Source organism: Hipposideros armiger, unplaced genomic scaffold (assembly GCF_001890085.2).
Source record: "Hipposideros armiger isolate ML-2016 unplaced genomic scaffold, ASM189008v1 scaffold_184, whole genome shotgun sequence".
NCBI lineage: Eukaryota > Metazoa > Chordata > Mammalia > Chiroptera > Hipposideridae > Hipposideros > Hipposideros armiger.
In genome coordinates this window covers 126731-146920 of record NW_017731534.1, presented here as the reverse complement: position 1 = coordinate 146920, position 20190 = coordinate 126731, and the positions used below count along the sequence as shown (strand labels likewise).

Sequence of the window (20190 nt, the reverse complement as noted above, 5' to 3'; positions counted from 1 at the left end):
AGAGTAGAAGTAGGCCTGAGCAGTAGAGAATGGCTCAAGGGCCCATTATTAGAAAAGAAATTACATTCCAAAGAGTTTGGAGCAGGCCATGTGCAAAAGCGTGGCTCAAAAAAGGCTAAAAAAGGAAGAAGTGGTCAAAAGACCAGGGCGTCCAAAAAGGGAAAAAGCGAAAAAAGGGACGGACTTCCCAGGACTTGGGGTTTTTATGCCTTTTCTAGAATGGGGTGCCCCCTAAGGGCATGGGACCACTTGATTGGCTCCTGTGATTGACAAGAGGTACTGAGCAGGTGCAAGTGACTGGTCTGATCTAGTTGGGTACTTTGCACCCATTTGTTTTCCCACAGGGGTAGGTAATTACAATACAAAGGGGAGTTTTGGGTGGAGAGGGGATGTCCCCTTGGCTGCTACATTCTATAGGATGTGCAGGAATGCAGAGACCCAATGCCTGCCTCTAACTGCCTGCTTAGTTTTCCTCTTGAGAGACGTGATCCCCATTTAAATCTCTATGGGAAGTTGAGGGACAGGAGGTCTCTTCTTCAGTATCTGCTTCCTGCTGGGCAGGGGCGTAGAGTTGTCCCTGCCTATTGGGGGATTCACGGAACTCTCACCCTAGCTGATCTCATATGGAAGGAAGGGGTCTTGAGCTCCGCCTGGAAGATCGTGTTGGCTTCTTTAGTTGTGACCAGCAATCTTGTTGGGGTATTCTCTGTATCCCCAAAGTCCCTGAATGAGGAAAAATAGATTTTAATTAATAAATCTGTTAGCTCTCATGAAGCCTGTTGCCATTCAGCCTGTTACTCAGGTGGCGTCAGTTGTCTGGGCCCAGAATGGGTTTGGCATTCAGTTTACTGGCCTGGGGGGATATTAGGAAGTCACAGACCCTCAAGTAGTTATCTGAAGCAGGAGACTTCTATTGTTTAGGATTCAGAAATTGATTTACAAAGCAATCAAGAAGCAGGGGGATAGAATTTTAGGATTCAGGCTAGGAGCAATCTTTAGTGTAGGATTTACAAACTGGTTAGAAAAGTAATCAAAGCCAAGAGCTAAGGAACTAAGAAACTAGGGAGGAGACTTAACATTTCTATACTGAACATTTCTATAGGAAAGAAAACTTAAAAGTCTTTGGAGCCTGGGGCACTCTCCTGGCCAGTAACAATAGGATGACACCTCTGATGGCCATTCCAGAAAAAGAGTTCCAAAATTGCTTTGAAGGGTGGACTAGGCGCTGGTGTTGGTGCATAGCTTCCCAAGGGGAGTACTTCAAAGGTGACCGTAGTGATATTCAGCAATAGGTATGTAGCACTTTTTCTATGAGGAGTTCATGAACTGAATTATCAGACCTCATACACACAATATCTCATCTTCCTCATTGCATTTCCTGATTATCTTATTTAATGCTTTCAAAAAAGACAACATATTATGCCACTTTCTCTTGGTCTTGAGGCGTGAATTTTCTACCTTTAAACTCTAATTGCTTGAATAAAAAATCTCAACAAAGATAATATTTTTCCATTTTTTTTGTTTGTGGAAAAATCAGATACATCTTTGCAACATATCTTTGTTCATGGACATAATATTGCCAAAAAAAAAAAAAAGAGTACAGAACCTCAGAAATTCTATCTGTGTCCTCAGAAACAGCCTTATTGCATTTTATTTTATTATTATTATTTTTGCTCTTTCAGCCATTTATTTTTATTTACAGTTTGTGTTCGATGCAAATCAATTTCATAACATGAGAAGTTACTATGACTCAAAGCATAAATACACAACACAATATACAATCCAAAATAGATGTACAGCATTCAGGTATGAAACTAAAGGGAATGTTCATTCACACACACAGGAGCTTGTGATCTGTTGGATATGGCGTTCCTGTGTAGGTTTCTGAAGATGAAAAAAAAATGACTTTGGTTTCAAGATTACTGTGGCCATATTAGGTGCTGGAATATCTTAGCATCAGTATGTGACCATGCGAACAAAAGACTTGAGGGAGTGTCTATTTTTAAAAAGGTTTCTGTGCATTGAGGCAGTTGTGAAAAAATTTACAGAATCAAGCCCACATTAGGCTTAGGATCAGGTTCTATTAAAAAATAATGAATGAGGACTGGCGGAGTGGCGCGTTGGTTGGGAGCTGGCTTGGGGCGTGGGAGGGCCCCAGTTTGGATCCCACATGTGAGGGCTCGTGACTGCTGCCCTCTGCAGCTGGGATGCGGAACAGCGGCTCAACCTGGAGCTGGGCTGCTGTGAGTCGCTGGCGACGGTGTGGGCTGCGGCCCCTGCTGCAGTGGGTTGTCATGGGCTGCCGTGTGTGGCCAGCGGCCTGCATGAGCAGCCTTCAAGCTGCCGTGAGCGGCCGTCCAGAAGCTGGTGACTGATCTGCCTCGCCCAGGAAGAGCACAATGATGGTGCCAACTTGGGCCAGTGAAGCAGCGTCCTCCACAACTAGACTGAAGAACAAAAGGACAGCAACATGTCTGTTCCCCTACCCCCAGTCCCCCAGTCCCCCAGCTCTGTTCTCATCCCCAAATTCCCCAATAAAAATATTTTTAAAAAAATAAAATATATAAAAAAATTGAATGATAACAAAGTGTTCCAAATGTGGCTATTCTGATTCATAGTTTTTTTTTAAAAAAGTATATACACAGAGAAAATAAAAGTTTTTCTGAATTTAATTAGGTAAGCTTCTAGTCTTCATTCCCCAAATATCTGATTTATAGTTTTGGCTCTTTCACATATTCACCTCTTCGATTTTAAGATTTGTCAATTTTACCTTCAAAACATACTGTTTTTTAAATTGTGAAAAGTATCCAATGTATGCAGAAACAAAAAGCACTTTGAAATTAGTTGAGTTCAGTGTATGTCTACTCTTTGGAATTAGTTTAGCTAAATGAATCCAGCACTCTTGAATAGGAATAAGCGATATGTATATATGCAAAATTTATTCATTATACTTGGATTTGGGGTACATTCCAATCCATCACTGCTCTGGCACATGTCAATTACTGTATAAAAAGTCAAATGCAATGTCCAATCCAAAACCTCAAAGAGTTCAGTTCCCAAGAGAACAGAGATAGTTTAACAATGTAAAACTCAATCCAGAGTTACAAGCACACTCAATTAGTACTGTGACACAATACACCGAGGATTTGCCAGAACACCTGGAATTTCCTTCTAATGTACATATAAATGGAATCAGGGGAGCTTTTTGCATTCCCTAACTGTTTTATGGCCTTGTGTCTTTAATGAACCAAATGAAAGCTGAATCTGTTCCAAATCGCATCCTTTTTCTCTAGATAAGATACAATCTATTTGTAAGGCAGTTTTGTGTGTCCATACTTCTTAAGCCACATTTAAGGAAATCATCTCTTAACTAATACTGGATGTGTCTCTCTTCCTCTCCAAGAAACTCCAGCAGATTTAATATTGGCAATCATGTAGTCAAGCCCTGCCCATTCTCTTGAAACCAATGAAATCTGAGATCCTCAACATTTCCTGTGTCAATAAAACAAGGTGTGGAATTAGCAGATTCGAATACGACCTGTTTTTTCCTAATCACACTTGGTGTCTAGATGCTATCATTGGGTTGGGTTTAGAAGATAGGAAAGTACAGATGTTTCTTGGCCTGAGCCTCTTAACAGTAGAGATGGAGGAGGGAGACCGAGATCAGGAAGAGACTGGCTGTTGACTGCAGTGACCAGCGCTCCTTGCCTTGGTGGTGGCATTCCCTGGACTTGTGGTAGTGGAGGTATTGTGGGAGGGGTTACTTGAAGGTGTTACAATAGTTGTTTGATTTGTATAAATCTGTGTGGGTAGGAGCAGCGCCAGAAGAAGCAGCCCCAGTCCAGCCTGGCTACCATCGCTCTGCCCATGTCTGCTTAGTCGCTGGGCCACACAGCTCACTGGATGTGGGGTGTGTGGAGAACCGCCGGCTCACTGCATTTTCAACAGAATGAAATTATGTTTATGATTGTTTCCTTCAGTAACTTATTACCCTGTAGTGATTTATATAAATATCTCTAAAATCTTAATTACTTTGGAGTTTTGTTTTATAACCTAGTAGAGAATTCAGGGCATTTCACTATTCTTGCATGTTATAGGGTAAATATTATCAGTGATTCTGCTAGATTTCTTGTGGAAACATCAGTTTTAAGGATCACTCTTAAGTTAATAAGTATCATGTGCCATTTTTGAACATTATCCTGATACTCTGCACACAAACAAATATCTTGGGACTTAAGCAATGACAATCTTTCTGATTTTGCCTCCATTCCCCCACCCCCAGCAGTGACTTTCCTGGGACTGCCCCCCCCCCCACCACCACACACACAGACAGTCCCCTTTTCAGTGAGAAGTCTTTACCACAGAAACATCTATACTTCTCAAAGTTGTTTTATTTCCCCATCGACAAAGGATCACTATTCAGAACAAATAATGAGCTCTTACAAATAAATAATAATACTAATTCCCCTAAATTTGGGTGAATGCTTTGGGCTGTTCACAGATAGTGAATAAGCCTGTGAAAAGACTGAACGTGTTCCATATCATCAAGATAAAGCAAAAGAACAATGGATACCCTGACACACCCATCACACCAACAAAATTTCAGTGTCTCTGTAAGAAATGGTGTACAGGAATGAATGGAAAACAGGAGTCCTCTGACATTGTTAGTAGGAGTAAGAATTGAATCACTCCTTTCACATCTATTTCACCACATCCCAACAGGGAATGAGGGTTTATCCTACAACACAGAAATGCCAGTGTTGGTCCCAGGCTGGTAGACAAGGACCAAAAAGCATGTAGGTATCTGGTTGTTTATTCTAGTGTATCTGGTTGTTTATTCTAGTGTATCTGGGTTGTTTATTCTAGTGTAGTATGTCATTGCAAAAAAATAAGATATTCTACAGTGACTCACCATGCCGATGAGGGAGAGGAGGGAGAAGCTGGCAAAGGCTGGAAGGACATCACGAAAAATGGGGGACATCAGTGTGACAGCACTGTCATAAGGTTCAGGAAGAGAAGTATTTTGTACAGGACTCACAACTTCTGTATCAGTTTATGATTTTTTTCAAAAGTTTTTATAGTTAATAAAAGTGGGAATTTAAGAAAATGATATTTTCAGAATTTGACGTTAGAAGGTAAATAGCTCAACAAAAACAACGTAGACCCTGCCGCTCCCCCTTGTTCTCTTCTCACCCTTCTGTGCTTCTCCCTCTACCTCATCAGCGTGGTCAGCCCAGGCCCTTGTAGAGACACAAGCATCTCAGGTCTGGAATGGGAGGTGTGCAAGTTCACTGTTAATAGATCCTGACCATCACTGTGATGCAGGAGCTTCCAGGTAACCAAGTCAGAGAAGAGGGCTTAGCAGCTCTGAGACAGATCAACCCTCTAAGCCCACTGTGTGTGTGTGTGTGTGTGTGTGTGTGTTCCTAATGACTTTCCTGCTTGAAACTCATGACTGCCAGAGGGGTTTTCCATACAGTTCCCTCTCTGTCCCATTTCAGCTCCTGAAACCTCTTCCTCTCCAATACTCTAAGGTCAGGCCACTTAGGCCTATCCGCTGGTTTCCACCATCGTGCCTGTGGACTTTCTGTTGTGGCCCAACTCTGTCAGGTGTCTGGTTCCCACTGGCCAAGAGCCTGTGGGTCTGAAAAGATGGGCACAAATATCACCTCCCGTTAAGCCTTCCTTTTCCTCCTGTTTTAGACTTGGTTCTCCAGGGAAACAGATCATGACGATGTGGCAAGATAGACATGCAGATGCGTAGATTTATTATTAATATAAAGTATTGGCTCATGTGATTATGTAGGCTGTCAAGTCCAAAACCCGCAGTGTAGGCCGGCATCCTGGAGCCCAGGAGAGCCAGTGGTGCACGTGAAGTGTGAAGGCAGTCTGCTGGAGAATTCCCTCTTCTGTGGGCGGTCAGTGTTACTGTTCTTTTCGGGCCTTCACCTGATTTGACAAGGCCTACCAACATGATGGGGGCAATCTCTACTCAAAGTTCACCCATTTATTACACGTCCGCAGGCTAAATTAATGATCTCTGCTCCCCTCCCCGGTGTTCTAACACTCAGGTCTATGGTAAGGGTATCACACTTGGTAAGAGGTGCTTGTACATTGGTGTGCTCCACCGATCCTGTGTTCTTTGGAAATACAATGTGTCCCTCTGTCACATTTGTAAAACAGTGTCTATTCCATGCTGATGATCAATCACCTGTCATGAGCTGAATTACCTTGGGGAAGCTGAGGGAAGTTTCTCCTCATGCATGGGGCTCACTGATACCACAACCATCTGTGGCAAACCATCCCTGAATCCATGGCTACAACCCCACTTCCACTCAGTTTATCACTATGATCACTCTGGGCATCCCTAACACGTAGCCCCTAATGGATCTTTGACTTTGTCCTTATAAAGGCAGCGGGTATTGTGGGCAGAAATGAGGTTGGCGTCTTGTGGCCACTGGCTGCTGGGGAGGTCTTAGCCTGGTGTGAGGACTGGAGAGTCCCTGAGTCCCACTGTGCCTCCGTCCAATGAGCCTTTTCTCCATTAAATGAGCAAAGTAGACTAAGAACTCCTCTTCCACACTTTCTCCATGTGAAGATGATGTGCTCAAGTGACAATAAGTCCCCCTGTCCTAGGCTGTGGGCAAGTGTTGAAGGCCTATGCCAGGACACAGGGCCTATCTCTACTTGAACCCAGGGAACTGGATAGCAGAAAACTGTAAATTAAGGTATAAAGGAGATAGAAGGTTTTGGATTGATTCACTAGAGTCTCTATGCAGGAGGGAACTGTGCTGGGTGATTTGGAAGACAAGAGACACAGAGAGAGTGGGCAGGATTCAGGATTGGATCCGGCCAGATTTTGGTGGGTCCAGGTAATCTGCATGTAGAAAGAGAGTCTCATGCATACTGATGGGGGTCAGGAGCCCAGGTTGAATCTCTGGGAGGGAGTAACCAGGAAGGGCCTGGTAGGCTAAACCCATGAGGCTGGGTTAAGTAGACAAGTGAGTGGGAGAACACGAGGAAGGCAGAAGCCTGACATTAGAGACTGACAGGAAGGCCAGAAAGAAGGAGAATGGACCTCTGTGGACACCTGGGCATCCCTCGCTCACCCTGAGTGCATGCTTCTGAGCCCCCAACTCCCAGCAGACCACAGGAGGTGGTGCAATTGGCTCCTGAAGCGATTTTAATGGAGGTGGACTCTAGATCATATTCCCAGAAACAGAAATCATGTACCCGGATGAAGTTCTGGCTGATGGGTCTGTGCTAGTTTCTGCATCTGTTTCCACAGTTGTAACATAGGAAACACTACCTCAAGGAATGAAAACAGATTAAGGAGATCATGCCAGTAATCCTGAGCTAGCATGTGCTGAGGACCACCACAGGTCTCCTAATTGTTCAGTCTTCCCAGAAGCCATGGGCCAGGGTCTTTCCTGATGAGATGGGCCATGCACTGCAGGCCATAGTACTTCTTCTGTCACTTGAAGTGTCTTTGAAAATGCAGAAATAAAACCTATAGACGAGGACCCGCTTAACAGGAACCAGGCGAGTTTTTCAGACTCAAGAGGCAATGGTTTTCCTGTTGATTACAATGATTATTCCCAGAGTAGCCTGATGTTTCTTAAATGTTGGTTGGATGATGCATGAATGATTGAAATAATGAGACAAGTGTGAGCATGAAAAGGTCAAAGAGGCTAAAACCGCCATTTGCAGTTCTGGAAGCCTTAAGTGCCAGGTGACCCTTATTAGCAGTCACCAGGTGGCAGGTGGCACAGTGGGTGTTTTGGAGTCTTTGTCTGCAGGAGAAACTTGGAAATATAAATTCTGACCTCTGTACCCTAAACTTGTCCAAAGATAAGTTGGGAAGGGGGTGGTGCAACCCAGAGGGTCGCAGGCAGGGGCGACACTTGGGTTTCATTTCCTCCTCGGACCATGTGGACATGGCTCTGCCCCATAGGAGGGTCGCCTTGGGCTCCAGGTAGCGATAGCGTGGGCTGCGGGCACCAAGTTTAGTCTTATGCTCCAGGTCCCACTACCACTACTCGATTATATCTGGGCAGCACTGGACAGAGTTCGTCCATGGACGTTGCAGGGCGAGAGGGGCATTAAGACCGACAGGGTCTGGGTGCCCACCGGGGTTGGGGAACCTTCCTGCCTGGTGGCGCCGCCTGCCCCCACTTCAGTCCGCTCCGCGAGCTTGTTTTCTTCTCTGCGGCCCATGCGGCGCCGGTTGTCACCCACCACAGGGAAGGAGAGGGTAGATAAGAGGCCACACGGTAGAAAAATTAATGTTTTCAGACGGGAATGGAGGGAGTGAATGGCGGGAAATTCTGTGAGAGCACCCACTGTTCGTATCTTGCACTTCTGAGGAGGTGGGAGCCTCAGCTCCAGGATCCCGAGAGTCAGGACAGGGGCATTTCCGCATGGTCATGGCCCGAATAACCGTATGACCCAGTGGGGACATACAACTGCTTGCACAACTTTTTCACACAGACTGCATTATCCCACTGCTCTCCAAATTTGAACTTCCCAGTGCATTCTTTTGGGGATCACCAAAATCGCAACACTAGGTTCTCACTACACCAGACACCCCTCGGCCACTTCCCCTCGTAAGTCACTGCACCTCCACCCAGCTCAGCAAACTCTTGCACTGTCCATTTTACCCTGTCCCCATGAACCCCAGTGTCTCCAGCTCCTTCCCATCTCTAAGTGGCCCTAACCCCTTCCTCCACCAAATGGCACCTTATCCCCCTGCCCTAAGGACATGCCCAGTGAAAGCCTCCAAACCTGCCCCACAGAACCCAGAGTAGGAGGGACAGGAAGCACAATTTCCCAAATTGTGACCCTGGGAATGATGGTAATTGGGACACTCTGACTTTACCCTTGGGTTCCAACCATATTTTCCACCTACTGGGGAGACAGCATCATATAAAGTTCATAAATTTAGGCAGGAATTGGCAAACTTTTTCTATAAAGGGCAGATTGTGAGTATTTTTGTCTTTACAGAGAGAGCTCTTGGTACCTGTCTCTGTATCAGCTATGCACATCTGTCTGTGATGCAAAAGCAGAAAAGACAACATGCAAAGGAATGGGGAACCAGATTTGGCCACTGTCCTGGTTTGCTGACTCCAGATGTAGGGTATACAGGGTGTCCCAGATATGGGTGCCCCCATCCCTTAGAGAATCACCTCCTCTGTTTGTTGAAGAGCCAGAAACGTGCCCTATTCTGCCTGTGGGTTCTGGGTGGAGTGAATATGATGGGATGTAAGTCCCACAAGTATGGACTACTGCTAATCCTTTCTGTAGACTGGATTCCTTGCCCTCAGGGGGCCTTTGAGACACTGCATGAAGCCATAGATGTGTCCTGAGGGTCATGCTGGTGCAATATTTCTGGTGTCAAGATCAGGGCCACCTGCTTCTGTATCTCATTTGGTCCCTGTGACCCTGCTCATGCCAATTCCAGAAAAATCACTTCTATCTTATGACCTCTGGGCCTACCTGACCCAAGGACTTAGTGTGCTGACGAGCCCACCTCATGATGGGCAGCTCTGATATCCCATGAATGGAGGCCTCATCTCTACCAGGCCCCAGGACCAAACCAGGAGCCACTTTCAAATGTGTAGATGCCCCTGCTGCAAGTGGCATGGCCCTGCTCCTGACCGATGGGTCTGTGATGCGATTCTCCACTTAGGATGCCATGAAGTCCACATAGCACCTTGTCCTACCACTGATACGTCCAGTGTCATAGGTTTGTGGAGCATGGACCCCAGTGGCAGGTCCAGCCACATTCATTCATGTATTGTGTACAGATGCTTTTGTGCTGCAGAAGAATGGAGTAGCTGCTGCTGACTTAGGATCTGCAAAGCTTAAAATATTTAATAGATACCCATTTACAGAAAGTTCAGACGAGACCACTATTAAATGGGATGAGAATAGGGCTTCTGCCTCTGCATCCTTTAGCTTAGGGTTGCTGCTAATCTCCATCATTTCATCCAGGATATGATACCACACTAGGTTCAACCTGCCTCAGAAGTTCTGGATTATCTGCTCCATGTAGTGTAGCCATTCTTTTCCCCAAAGTCCCAAGACCCATCCTAGTAGCAGATAAGCACCATCTCCCAGGGCTGTGCTAAATCCCAGGACCCATAATTGTCAACTCTCCCTTCTCCAACTTTTGGTTCTCTCCTCACCCTACACCCACCATCATCCAGTTTCCTCAGGAGCAGCCTGGACACCATCCCCCCAGAGGGCATGGGCTAGTTTCTGACAATCCTGTGGCATGCTCAAGCCAGCCTGGCATGTCCCTGCTGTGGTTATGAGCTGACTCATGCTGGGTGTTGACCTGGTAAAAAGAGAAGACATATCCTGTGTGGTTTTTTATCAGGCAGACGCCTCCTCATCCTGCTCAAGCAAGGGAGGGGCACTAGCTTTCAACTGGTGAAGGGAATGGCTGTACTCTACATCCTGTGACCACATAAATATAGATATAGATGATATAGATATAGATATAGATATAGATATAGATATATAGATATATTGATATAGATAGTTGGTCACATATATAAAATTATAGTTGACATTCATTATTATTCAGCTTCAGCTTCAGGTATACACTACAGTGGTCAGGAATCTACACTGTCCGTTAAGTGGTCTCCCTAATAAGACAAGTGTCCATCTGACACCCTACAAAATCTTTACAACATTATTGATTATATTTTCTGAACTATCTTTCATATCCTTGTGGCAATCTTGTGGTTACTGATTATGTTTTCTAATCCCCTCAACCTCTCCCTCATCCCCACCCCTCCCCCATCCAGCAACCCTAGGTTGTCTCTCTATATCTCTGAGACTATTTCTGTTTAGTTTGCTCATTTATTCAGTTCTTTAGATTCCACATATAAGTGAGATCATATGGTATTTGTCTTTCTCCGTCTGACATATTTCACTTAACATAATGTCCTCTAGGTCTATCCATATCGTTGCAAATGGTATGATTTCATTCTTATTTACAGCTGAGTAATACTCCATTGTATAAATGTATCACAACTTCTGAATCCAGTCGTCTATTGATGGGCATTTTGGTTGTTTCCAAGTCTTGGCTATTGTGAATAGCGCTGCAATAAACATAGGGGTGCATACATTTTTTTTCGAATTAGGGTTTTGAATTTCTCTGGATAGATACCTAAGAGTGGAATTGCTGTGTCATAAGGTAGTTCTATTTCCAGTTTTTTGAGATACCTCCATACTGATTTCCATAGTGGCTGCACCAGTCTGCTGTCCCACCAGCAGTGCACCAGGGTTCCCTTTTCCCCACAACCTCACCAGCACTTGTTTGTTGATTTATTAACGAGAGCCATTCTGACCAGGATGAGGTGGTATCTCATTGTGGTTTTTATTTGCATTTCTCTAATAATTAGTAAGGTTGAACATTTTTTCATATGTCTGTTTGCCCTCTTTAGAAAACTGTATGTTCTCTTTAGAAAACTGTCTCTTCATATCCTGTGCCCATTTTTTAATTGGGTTGTTTGGTTTTTTGGTGATGAGTTGAATGAGTTTTTTAAAATAAATTTTGGATATTAACCCTTATCAGATGTATCATTGACAAATATCTTCTCCCATTCAGTAGGATACTTTTTTGTTTTATTGATGGTTTCCTTTGCAGTGAAAAAACTTTTTAGTTTGATTTAATCCCATATGTTTATATTTTCTCTTACTTCCCTTGCCCAAGGGGAGAGATATCAGTAAAAATATTACAAGGGTAATATCTGCAGATTTGCTTCCTATTTTTCTTCTAGGAGTTTTATGGTTTCAGCTCTTATATTTAAGCCTTTAATCCAGTTTGAATTTATTGTTCTATGGTGTAAGGAGGTGGCCCAGCTTCATTTTTTTGCATGTGTCTGTTCAAATTTTCCAGCACCATTTATTGAATAGACTGTTTTTACCCCACTGTAAATTCTTCCTTCCATTGTCATAGATTGAATGACTGTATAGGTATGGATTTATTTCTGGGCTCTCTATTCTGTTCCATTGATCTATGTGTCTGTTTACATGCCAGTACTATGCTGTTTTGATTACTATAGCCTTGTAGTATAATTTGATATCAGGTATCGTGCTACCTCCCACTTGGCTCTTATTTCTCAAGATTGCTGTGGCTATTTGGGGTCTTTTGTGGTTCCATATAAATTTTAGGATTATATTTTCTATTTCTGTGAAAAATGTCCTTGGTAGTTTAATAGGAATTACATTGAATCTATATATTGCCTCAGACAGTATGGACATTTTAACTATATTAATTCTTTCCTTCCAGGAGCATGGTATGTGTTTCCATTTATTTGTATCTTCTTTAATTTCTCTCTTCAGTGTCTTATAATTTTCTGAGTACTGGTCTTTTACGTCTTTGGTTAAATTTATTCCTAAGTATTGTACACTTTTTGAAGCAACTGTAAATGGGACTGTTTTCTTAATTTCTCCTTCTGATAGTTTATTATTGGTGTATACAAATGCAACTGATTTCAAAATATTAATTTTGTATCCTGCTACCTTACTGAATTCATTTATCAGTTCTAATAGTTTTTTGGTGGAGTCTTTGGGGTTCTCTATATACTGTGGGTTCTTTTTAGGAGCACAGTAGCCATAGGTGTGTTCTGCCATCCTTCCTTTCCCTCCTCACCTCCTGACATCTCTTCCTCACTGCACATACTTTTGGACTACTCACTGTGGATTTCCTGCTAGCCCCAAACATGAGGAAATCATAGTGTTTCCAGACCTTTTCTTCTTATTGTTCTCTTTTCCAACAATTATTTTTTGTTTTCATCTCACCTGGTCTATTTCTGGAAATCCTTCAATTCCACCTCAATATCAGCTCCTCAGAAAACTTCTCTACCACGTTCCTCCTCTTCTGTCACAGCAGCATTGGCAGGTCATATTGTAACTTTTGCTTCCCCCATTAGCTCTATGACCTCCCTGAGGACAGTGTCCAGCCCCTCTATCACTGGTCCAACCCCAGGGCTTGTCCCTACAGCTGCCACACAGAAGAGGGGTAGAAACTGTTTGCATTGTTGGATTACCTGAGGCAGCAGGAGCTGAGTGGGTATCTCCTGAGATTCAGGATCTGGACAAGGCTGTCACTCTTGTGCTTCCATTTCAGCTCCCACCATCCATGTTCCCAGGCACAGACCAATCTAAGGCCAAGTCCATTACACCCAGAGCCTGAGTCCCCTGAAATCTACTAACTTGCTCAATTCTCCTTGGCATCCTAGGCAGAGTGCTTTAGAGTACCAGCTACTTTGTGCAGAATTGAGAGGGAAGCAAAGGGAAGACAGTCTGGAGTCAGGATAGGAAAGGTGAATTCCCAGCCAACCTCTGCCCCATTACCTGACCACCTCACCCTGGAAATTAGACCAGGGGAGTAGGAAGTATGAGTCAGTGTTCTCCTGAGACACAGATTCAAAAGGCGATACAGAGCTAGAGCTAAAGTACAGATAGAGATATAGTTACAAAAAAATGTTATGAGGGATTAACAATGAATTAGATATCTATCTGTGAAAAAAAGCACCTTTGTGGGTGTAGTGGGATCTGGCATCATATGCTAAGGGACACAGGAGAAGTCTCACCCACCTGTGCATCAGGCCGAGGAACCCCTGGAGACTCCTCTTTCTGCAGTTGGGGAAAAAAAACCTTGGAGAGTGCTGACCTGTGTAGGTACCAGTGGAGGAGAGAATTTGCAGAAGTGCAGCGTTCCCTTGGGTGGACTCCAGCACTTATGGGTCCTTCAAACATCCCTACCAGGCGTGTGTGGAGATTGGGAGAGCAGCCAATGGCTGCTGTTTCCTGCGGGTGGTAGCCAGTGAGCCAGTGTGTTTGAGGTGCCAGGCCTAAGCCTTAGGCAGTACCTTGAATCCACATGAAGACATAAAGAGCACAGTAAAGGTAACTACACAATAAGTATGAAAGATAGTACAAATGTAGGTTTCTTTGCCTATCTGATGGAAAAGACAACTGCATCAGGAAACATATTAAACCTGTTTGATGGGTTTATAATGTATGCAGATGAAATTTGTATGACAACAAGCACAAAAATCCATCGTTTGGGATTTGACAAACTCTTGGAAACCATTTTCTGCTTCTTGCTGGTTGTGGAAGTGTTATCCCTGCAAAAAGTTGTCAAGATGCTTGAAAAAGTGGTAGTCGATTGGTGAGAGGTCAGGTGAATATGGTGGATGAGGCTGAACTTCTTAGCTCAATTTGTTCAACTTTTGTAGCATTGGTTGTGTGACATGTGGTCGGGCATTGTGGAGAAGAATTGGGCCCTTTCTGTTGACCAATGCCGGCTGCAGTTATTGAAGTTTAAGGTGCATCTCATTGATTTGCTGAGCATACTTCTCAGATGTAATGGTTTCGCTGGGATTCAGAAAGCTATAGTGGATCACACTGGCAACAGACCACCAAACAGTGACCACTACATTTTTTTTTTTTTTTGGTGCAAGTTTGGCTTTAGAAAGTGCTTTGGAGCTTCTTCTAGGTCCAACCACTGAACTGGTCATCTCCAGTTGTCATATAAAATCCACTATTCATCACACTTCACAATCCGATCGAGAAATGGTTCATTGTTGCTGCATCGCGTAAGATAAGATGGCACTTCAAAATGATTTTTTTTTAATTTGCGATCAGCTCATGAGGCACCCACTTATCGAGTTTTTTCACCTTTCCACTTTTCTTAAATGCTAAACAACTGTAGAATGGTCTACACTGAGTTCTTCGGTAACCAATGATTGCTCTCAATTGGTTGTTGTCAACTTCCGATGGCTGGCCACTATGCTCCTCATCTTCAAGGCTCTCGTCTCCTTTGCAAAACTTCTTGAACCACCACTGCACTGTACATTTGTTAGCAGTTCCTGGGCCAAATGCATTGTTGATTTTGCGAGTTGTCTCGCTGCTTTACGACTCATTTTGAACTTGAATAAGGAAATCGCTCGAATTTGCTTTTTGTTTAAAATCATTTCCATAGTCTAAAATTTATACAAAAGAAATAGCCAGTAATAAGTCATTAGCAAAAAAACATAAAGTGAGAAATGCACATTAAATTGATGTATAACATAACCATATTCAAGAATGTATTCCAATATCAAAGGCAAATTTCAACAATGCAAAAACTGCAGTTACTTTTGCACCAACCTAATATTTTTTTTCATCAAAAGTTGATGCAAATCCTGAGTTACATTGAGGCAAGACAGCATCCACCCCAGGCTTTCTAGACCTCTGTTCCTGCCCCACACAGGAGCAGGGACTTGGTTTTACCTTCCCTCATGGCACTATGGGGCTGCCTATAACTACCTCCTCTCCCCAAGCACAGAGTATCCCCAATCATACTGTGGAGTGTGGGAGCTCAGCGCAAAGAAAGTGCATCATTTCTACATATAAATGGATCAAGGGACAGGGACAGGTGAGACCAGGGCTCACCTCTTTCAAGTTCTTACCAGATTACATCCTGCTCCATGGCCAGAGTCAGTCTGCTTCTAAGCTTCCATGGTGACTTATTTCCTCCATATCTCTTGACAATGAAAATTAAGCCTGAGCAGATGATGAGTGTTGAGAAGATCCATACAATTGACTTGATGAGTGAAGACTGTTGGGTATCTGGGGCCTTTAATAATGGTGCTAAAACAAAGAAAAAAACCCCAAAACCTTGTCAAACCTAAAAATACACCTTCCTTAGCATCTACATCCCCTAGTCAGCACATGTCAACCCCATATTTACTGACTTATTATGTGACAGCCCCTCGATTAGGTCCTGTGGTCTAAAGATGAACAGGGGTTGTGCCCTGTCCTCAGGGAGCTCACATTTCTACTGAGGGAGACAGCAGTTGTCCATCTGATTATCACGTAGTTGGACATGTTTATGTGGGTAGACCTCTTTGAGGGTGACAGAATTGGGGGTGCTTAATTCTGTCTGAGGAAGGAACTGAAGGCTTCATAAGAAGTGACATTTGAGCTGGTTGAAGAATAACTATAACAGAGGAAGAAGGGAAGGCCTGGAAGCATAATGCATAGGGATTTGGGGACCATCTAGCAGTCCAGGATGACTGGATCATTGGTTAATTGGAGAAAGGGGACTCCTATGCTGAGGGAGGTGGGATGGGAAAGAAGGATGCTGGGAAATTGATTGTATGGCAGTTGCTGACTCTCCAGACAGGAAGTCCATCAAGAAATCAACCAGTCGATCCAACCATAAAATTTCCCATTTCACACACATACTCACACCCACACAGAACAGGCATTAGACCATTAAAGAGAGCTACTGCATCCCCCACATCCTGCTCAGTTACCTGTGGGCTCCAGCATTTCCCCCCCAGTGTTCTAAGAGATCTTTAAGCAAGTAACAGCAATCTCCCCGTGAGATCTTTTTGAAATTCTCTGCCAGGTTCCTGTTGTTTTCCCAGTCCTCCTGGATTCCTCTGGCTCTAGCATCAGTGACTGTCCAGTTCATGTTCATCGTGTCAAGGAGAAGTGCAGTCTGTCCATTGAAGCCAAACTGCCAGGACGCACCAATGCATGCTCCTGACTCATGCTGACAGGACAATTTGGTCTGCAGGGTGGGAGGACCTGCAATCCCACACACACAGACGTCATCCTGACCCTTGAGAGCTCTACCGTCTCCCAGTAGGCCAAGTGTGTCTCTGCACAGTTAGGAGCCTGTACTGTCTCCACGACTTGCCCTTTATTCCCATCAGGTCCACCGTGTCTCGGGTGGGACCAGAGTTCAGTTCCTTTACCCAAAGCCCTTTCCCTGCCTGTGCCCCACTCCTTCCCTCTCCTGCTGACTGTCTCCATCTCCCCGCCCCTCCCCTCACTTACCCCTGTTCCTGGTTTTCTCCAGTTTGATGTCAGGCAGGATCATCCTGAGTTCTTGTCCCACTTCCTTCAGCATGTGGGTCAATTCTGTCCATGCTTTGGTGGCATTTACCTTCTCTCCCAGGTAACCCAGAGATTGGACCTTGTTGCTGTCACTGTCATACTGAAGGAAAGGCCTTTGATCCACTGAGCCCTGGACTTCACACCAGGGCTGTCCAGGTCTGGATTGCCATTTGACAGTGAAATCAAGGCACATTGAGTGAGCACCTGTGAAAGAAAAATGCAGGTGTGGCCCTGGGGACTCCCTCTGAAGGGCCTGGCTGCTGAGGGAGGGGGCCTGCATTTCAACCCCCTCCACCTTCTGCATCCTTAGTCCTGTGACACCTTTAACTGTCTGAGGTAGTAAAATAGTCTGATGCTGCCATGGACCCCAGGTGCACACACTGTTACCAGAAGGATTCATCTGACATGTATTTAGTGACATCTACCAAAGTTTGAATTACAAAAATACAAGACAGTGTCTGTGCTCCTGGGACTTAATATCTACGTGAACAGGCAGGACTTTTGAGGGAAAGGGAGGAAAGACCCCATAGGACACATGCCAAATTCATGATGGGTCCTGGGTATTCAGGACAGGCTTCCTGGAGGAGAAGCTGGGACCTGGCAGGAGAGGGAGAGCTGCCACATGTGAGTACAGGACCAGGCTCAGTACCTTAGTCTGGAGCCCCTTGTGAAATGGGGGTAAGTAAAATCCTGGGGAGCCAGCCCACTATACCACGCACTTACCCACCTTTAGGAGGACCTGGTCATGCACCCACTTTTCTGGAAACCTGCATGAAGCCCCTCACCTTCAACACCTGCTCACCTCCCCTCCCTCTCCAAGCCAGGTCTGGAGATTTCAGAACACTCACGTAAATCTGAGGATGTTCTACCAGAAGCTTCTACCAGGAGCAGTTGTGGCAAAAGAAGACAAGCATTAAGAGATGGTAGCGGTTCTTGTTTAGCCTGTTGTGGAGTTACCTAGCTAGGTGTGGCTGGGTGTATACAAATATCCTCATCAGGGCATGCCCAAAATCGTCACTCCCAGACTTATGAGAACAGACATGCTGAAATCTTATCTTGAATAGCAGTTTTGTCTCGGGTAAGTTTTGCAAGTATTGACAATACAATTACTCATATAAAAAAAGGTTAATTCACCTTGAATATTGGAATTTATCATAGGCTTTCCAGCCTGCCCTCCTTTACAGGAATAATCACAAACTATAAAATATGCAAGGATTGAAACAGAGTGTATGACACTCATATAAAGATGGTTGTGATTTAAGAGACAGGAAATGTAATTATGTGCTGCTGAAGTTCTTGTCCTTCTGAGAAGGGCACAGTAAATATGAAGTTCCCACAACCTAGGCAGTGTACAGTGTTGCTATAACTTGTTGGAAAGATCTCAGGGATCCAGCTTGATAACCACCTTTCCTGACATCGCTCTTTGTGAACTGCCGTAAATAGATTTATATTTATTTTGTGTGTTGTTGAATCAGTGAATAAGTGAATAAGTTCCAAAACTCATGCGGAGATAATAGGTTACCTCTGTTCTTTACATCCAGGATTTCTGGGTAATGTCTCTTTCCTCTTTTGTTCCATCATGAATCCACATCAATGTTCTCCAATTTATGGAGCTAAATGGGAAACATAATCACCAACAATACACCTAATATAAGTATTAAGGGAAAAGAAGAGGGAAGAGAAGCAAGCAAGGACACACAAGTAGACGTACCAGCTTGTTTCTCGAGTGAGTCACAAGGCCACAACTGGCATTTGCTGTTTTCATTTGTTAACCCTTCTATAGTCCTTTTTCTCTATCCAATATCTCATACAGTCAAGGTTCCTTGCCTAGTACAGTAACCTAAATATTATTTTTTGGAGAAGACAAAATTTGTGGTTGTCCTACCTATGTGTGGTTTGAGAGAGTCTGCCCTTAACATTGGTAGAGAGATACAGGAGGTGGTTTAAGGTATCCTCTGGGTTCAAAATCCTTGTAGCCCCCACTGTGTAGCAGCAACAGTATTTCCTGTTATTGTCAGTATCAATCACCCCAACCAACACCATGACCACCTTATTTGCATAAGGTATGCAAAGGTCCATACTGAAACTCAGCTTTCATGTAGTGGAAATATCTGTGCCCTAGTAGAAATGTCCCTCCCATAGTTATTAAACCTGTGAACTATTGGAGTGCTGAATATTAGATTAAGATATAAACATTTTAAGTACGGACCATTAAATGTATCATCAACAGTGGTTCAATTCCCAGCCCGAGCTGAGCAGCAGCTGAGCTGCCAACAGGTGGCAGGATGGCTCAGCTTAAAAAAAAAAAAAGGAAGAAAAGAAGTACTATCAACACTTCTGCTTCGTTCCCATATGTGTTATTTTGATTGTGGGTGAAAAGACATGATATATTGGCCATTGGTTCAGCCGTATACATATGCTATAAGACATCACTCCAACTCTAAGATATTTCCTCCCAGCTGGGACTATATCCATTTTCAATGACCTGGTTTAATATTCTTCAATATTAGCCTCTTTTGGATAATGAGGTATGTAATAAGACCTCTGGCTTCAGACAGGGTTTAAGAGGGAGAGGCTGGTTGTCACAGAAGTCATCTCTAAGTGATTTAAAATTGATTGAGTATTAAATCATGAGAAAACATTTGCTAGATAAAGGGAGGGAGGGGCAAGAGTGTTCCAGGTAGAGATTGTGGTGGGAGGAAGGATAGTGTTTTCGAGAAACCTAACAGTGAAAACAGTATAGTGAAGTACAAGATTAAACCAAAGAGAAGTATGACTTGAGGGAAAAGAGGGTGGAGATATAGGTGGGGACCAGAGAATATAGAGCCTTATAGGCCATGGTAAGTATTTTTGGTATTTGTCCTAGGATGACAGGAAGCTATAAAAATGTTCTGTGTGTGTGTGTGTGTGTGTGTGTGTGTGTGTGTGTGTGTGTGTACAGAAGTGAAAACGTTTGACATCATCAGATTTGTTCTATAAAACATCCATTTTAGCTATGGCATGGAGAACACTTTTTAAGGGTGCCAAAGAGGTTATAAGGAAACTAGTTGGGGAACCACAACAATAGTATGAGAAAAATGGTGGTAGATTGGTGGCATGAAGACTGGGATGAGTAAATGGAATTCAGGAGATTTTCAGAATGCATCTGAAGACAGCAATAGATGCATTGACCCAAGGAGGGAAACTAAAGTGGGGACCAAGAAATTAAATTTGAGGTTGAAGATCTTAAACAGTTAACAGTGGAATAGAGGAGGATAAAAATGTATAGGAGGCTGATCA

General features: G+C 43.8%; 1 protein-coding gene across 1 annotated transcript; it reads right to left on the bottom strand.

Moving 5' to 3' along the window:
• Positions 1–15530: 15530 nt before the first annotated feature.
• On the bottom strand, positions 15531–17801 carry LOC109388164 (NKG2D ligand 4-like). Its single transcript, XM_019652665.1, has 4 exons — positions 17760–17801; positions 16852–17115; positions 16323–16599; positions 15531–15654 (listed from the first exon to the last, which is right to left on the bottom strand). The coding sequence occupies exons 2-4, from the start codon at positions 17102–17104 to the stop codon at positions 15531–15533; spliced, it is 654 nt and encodes a 217-aa protein (XP_019508210.1). The 5' UTR covers positions 17105–17115; positions 17760–17801.
• Positions 17802–20190: the final 2389 nt, after the last annotated feature.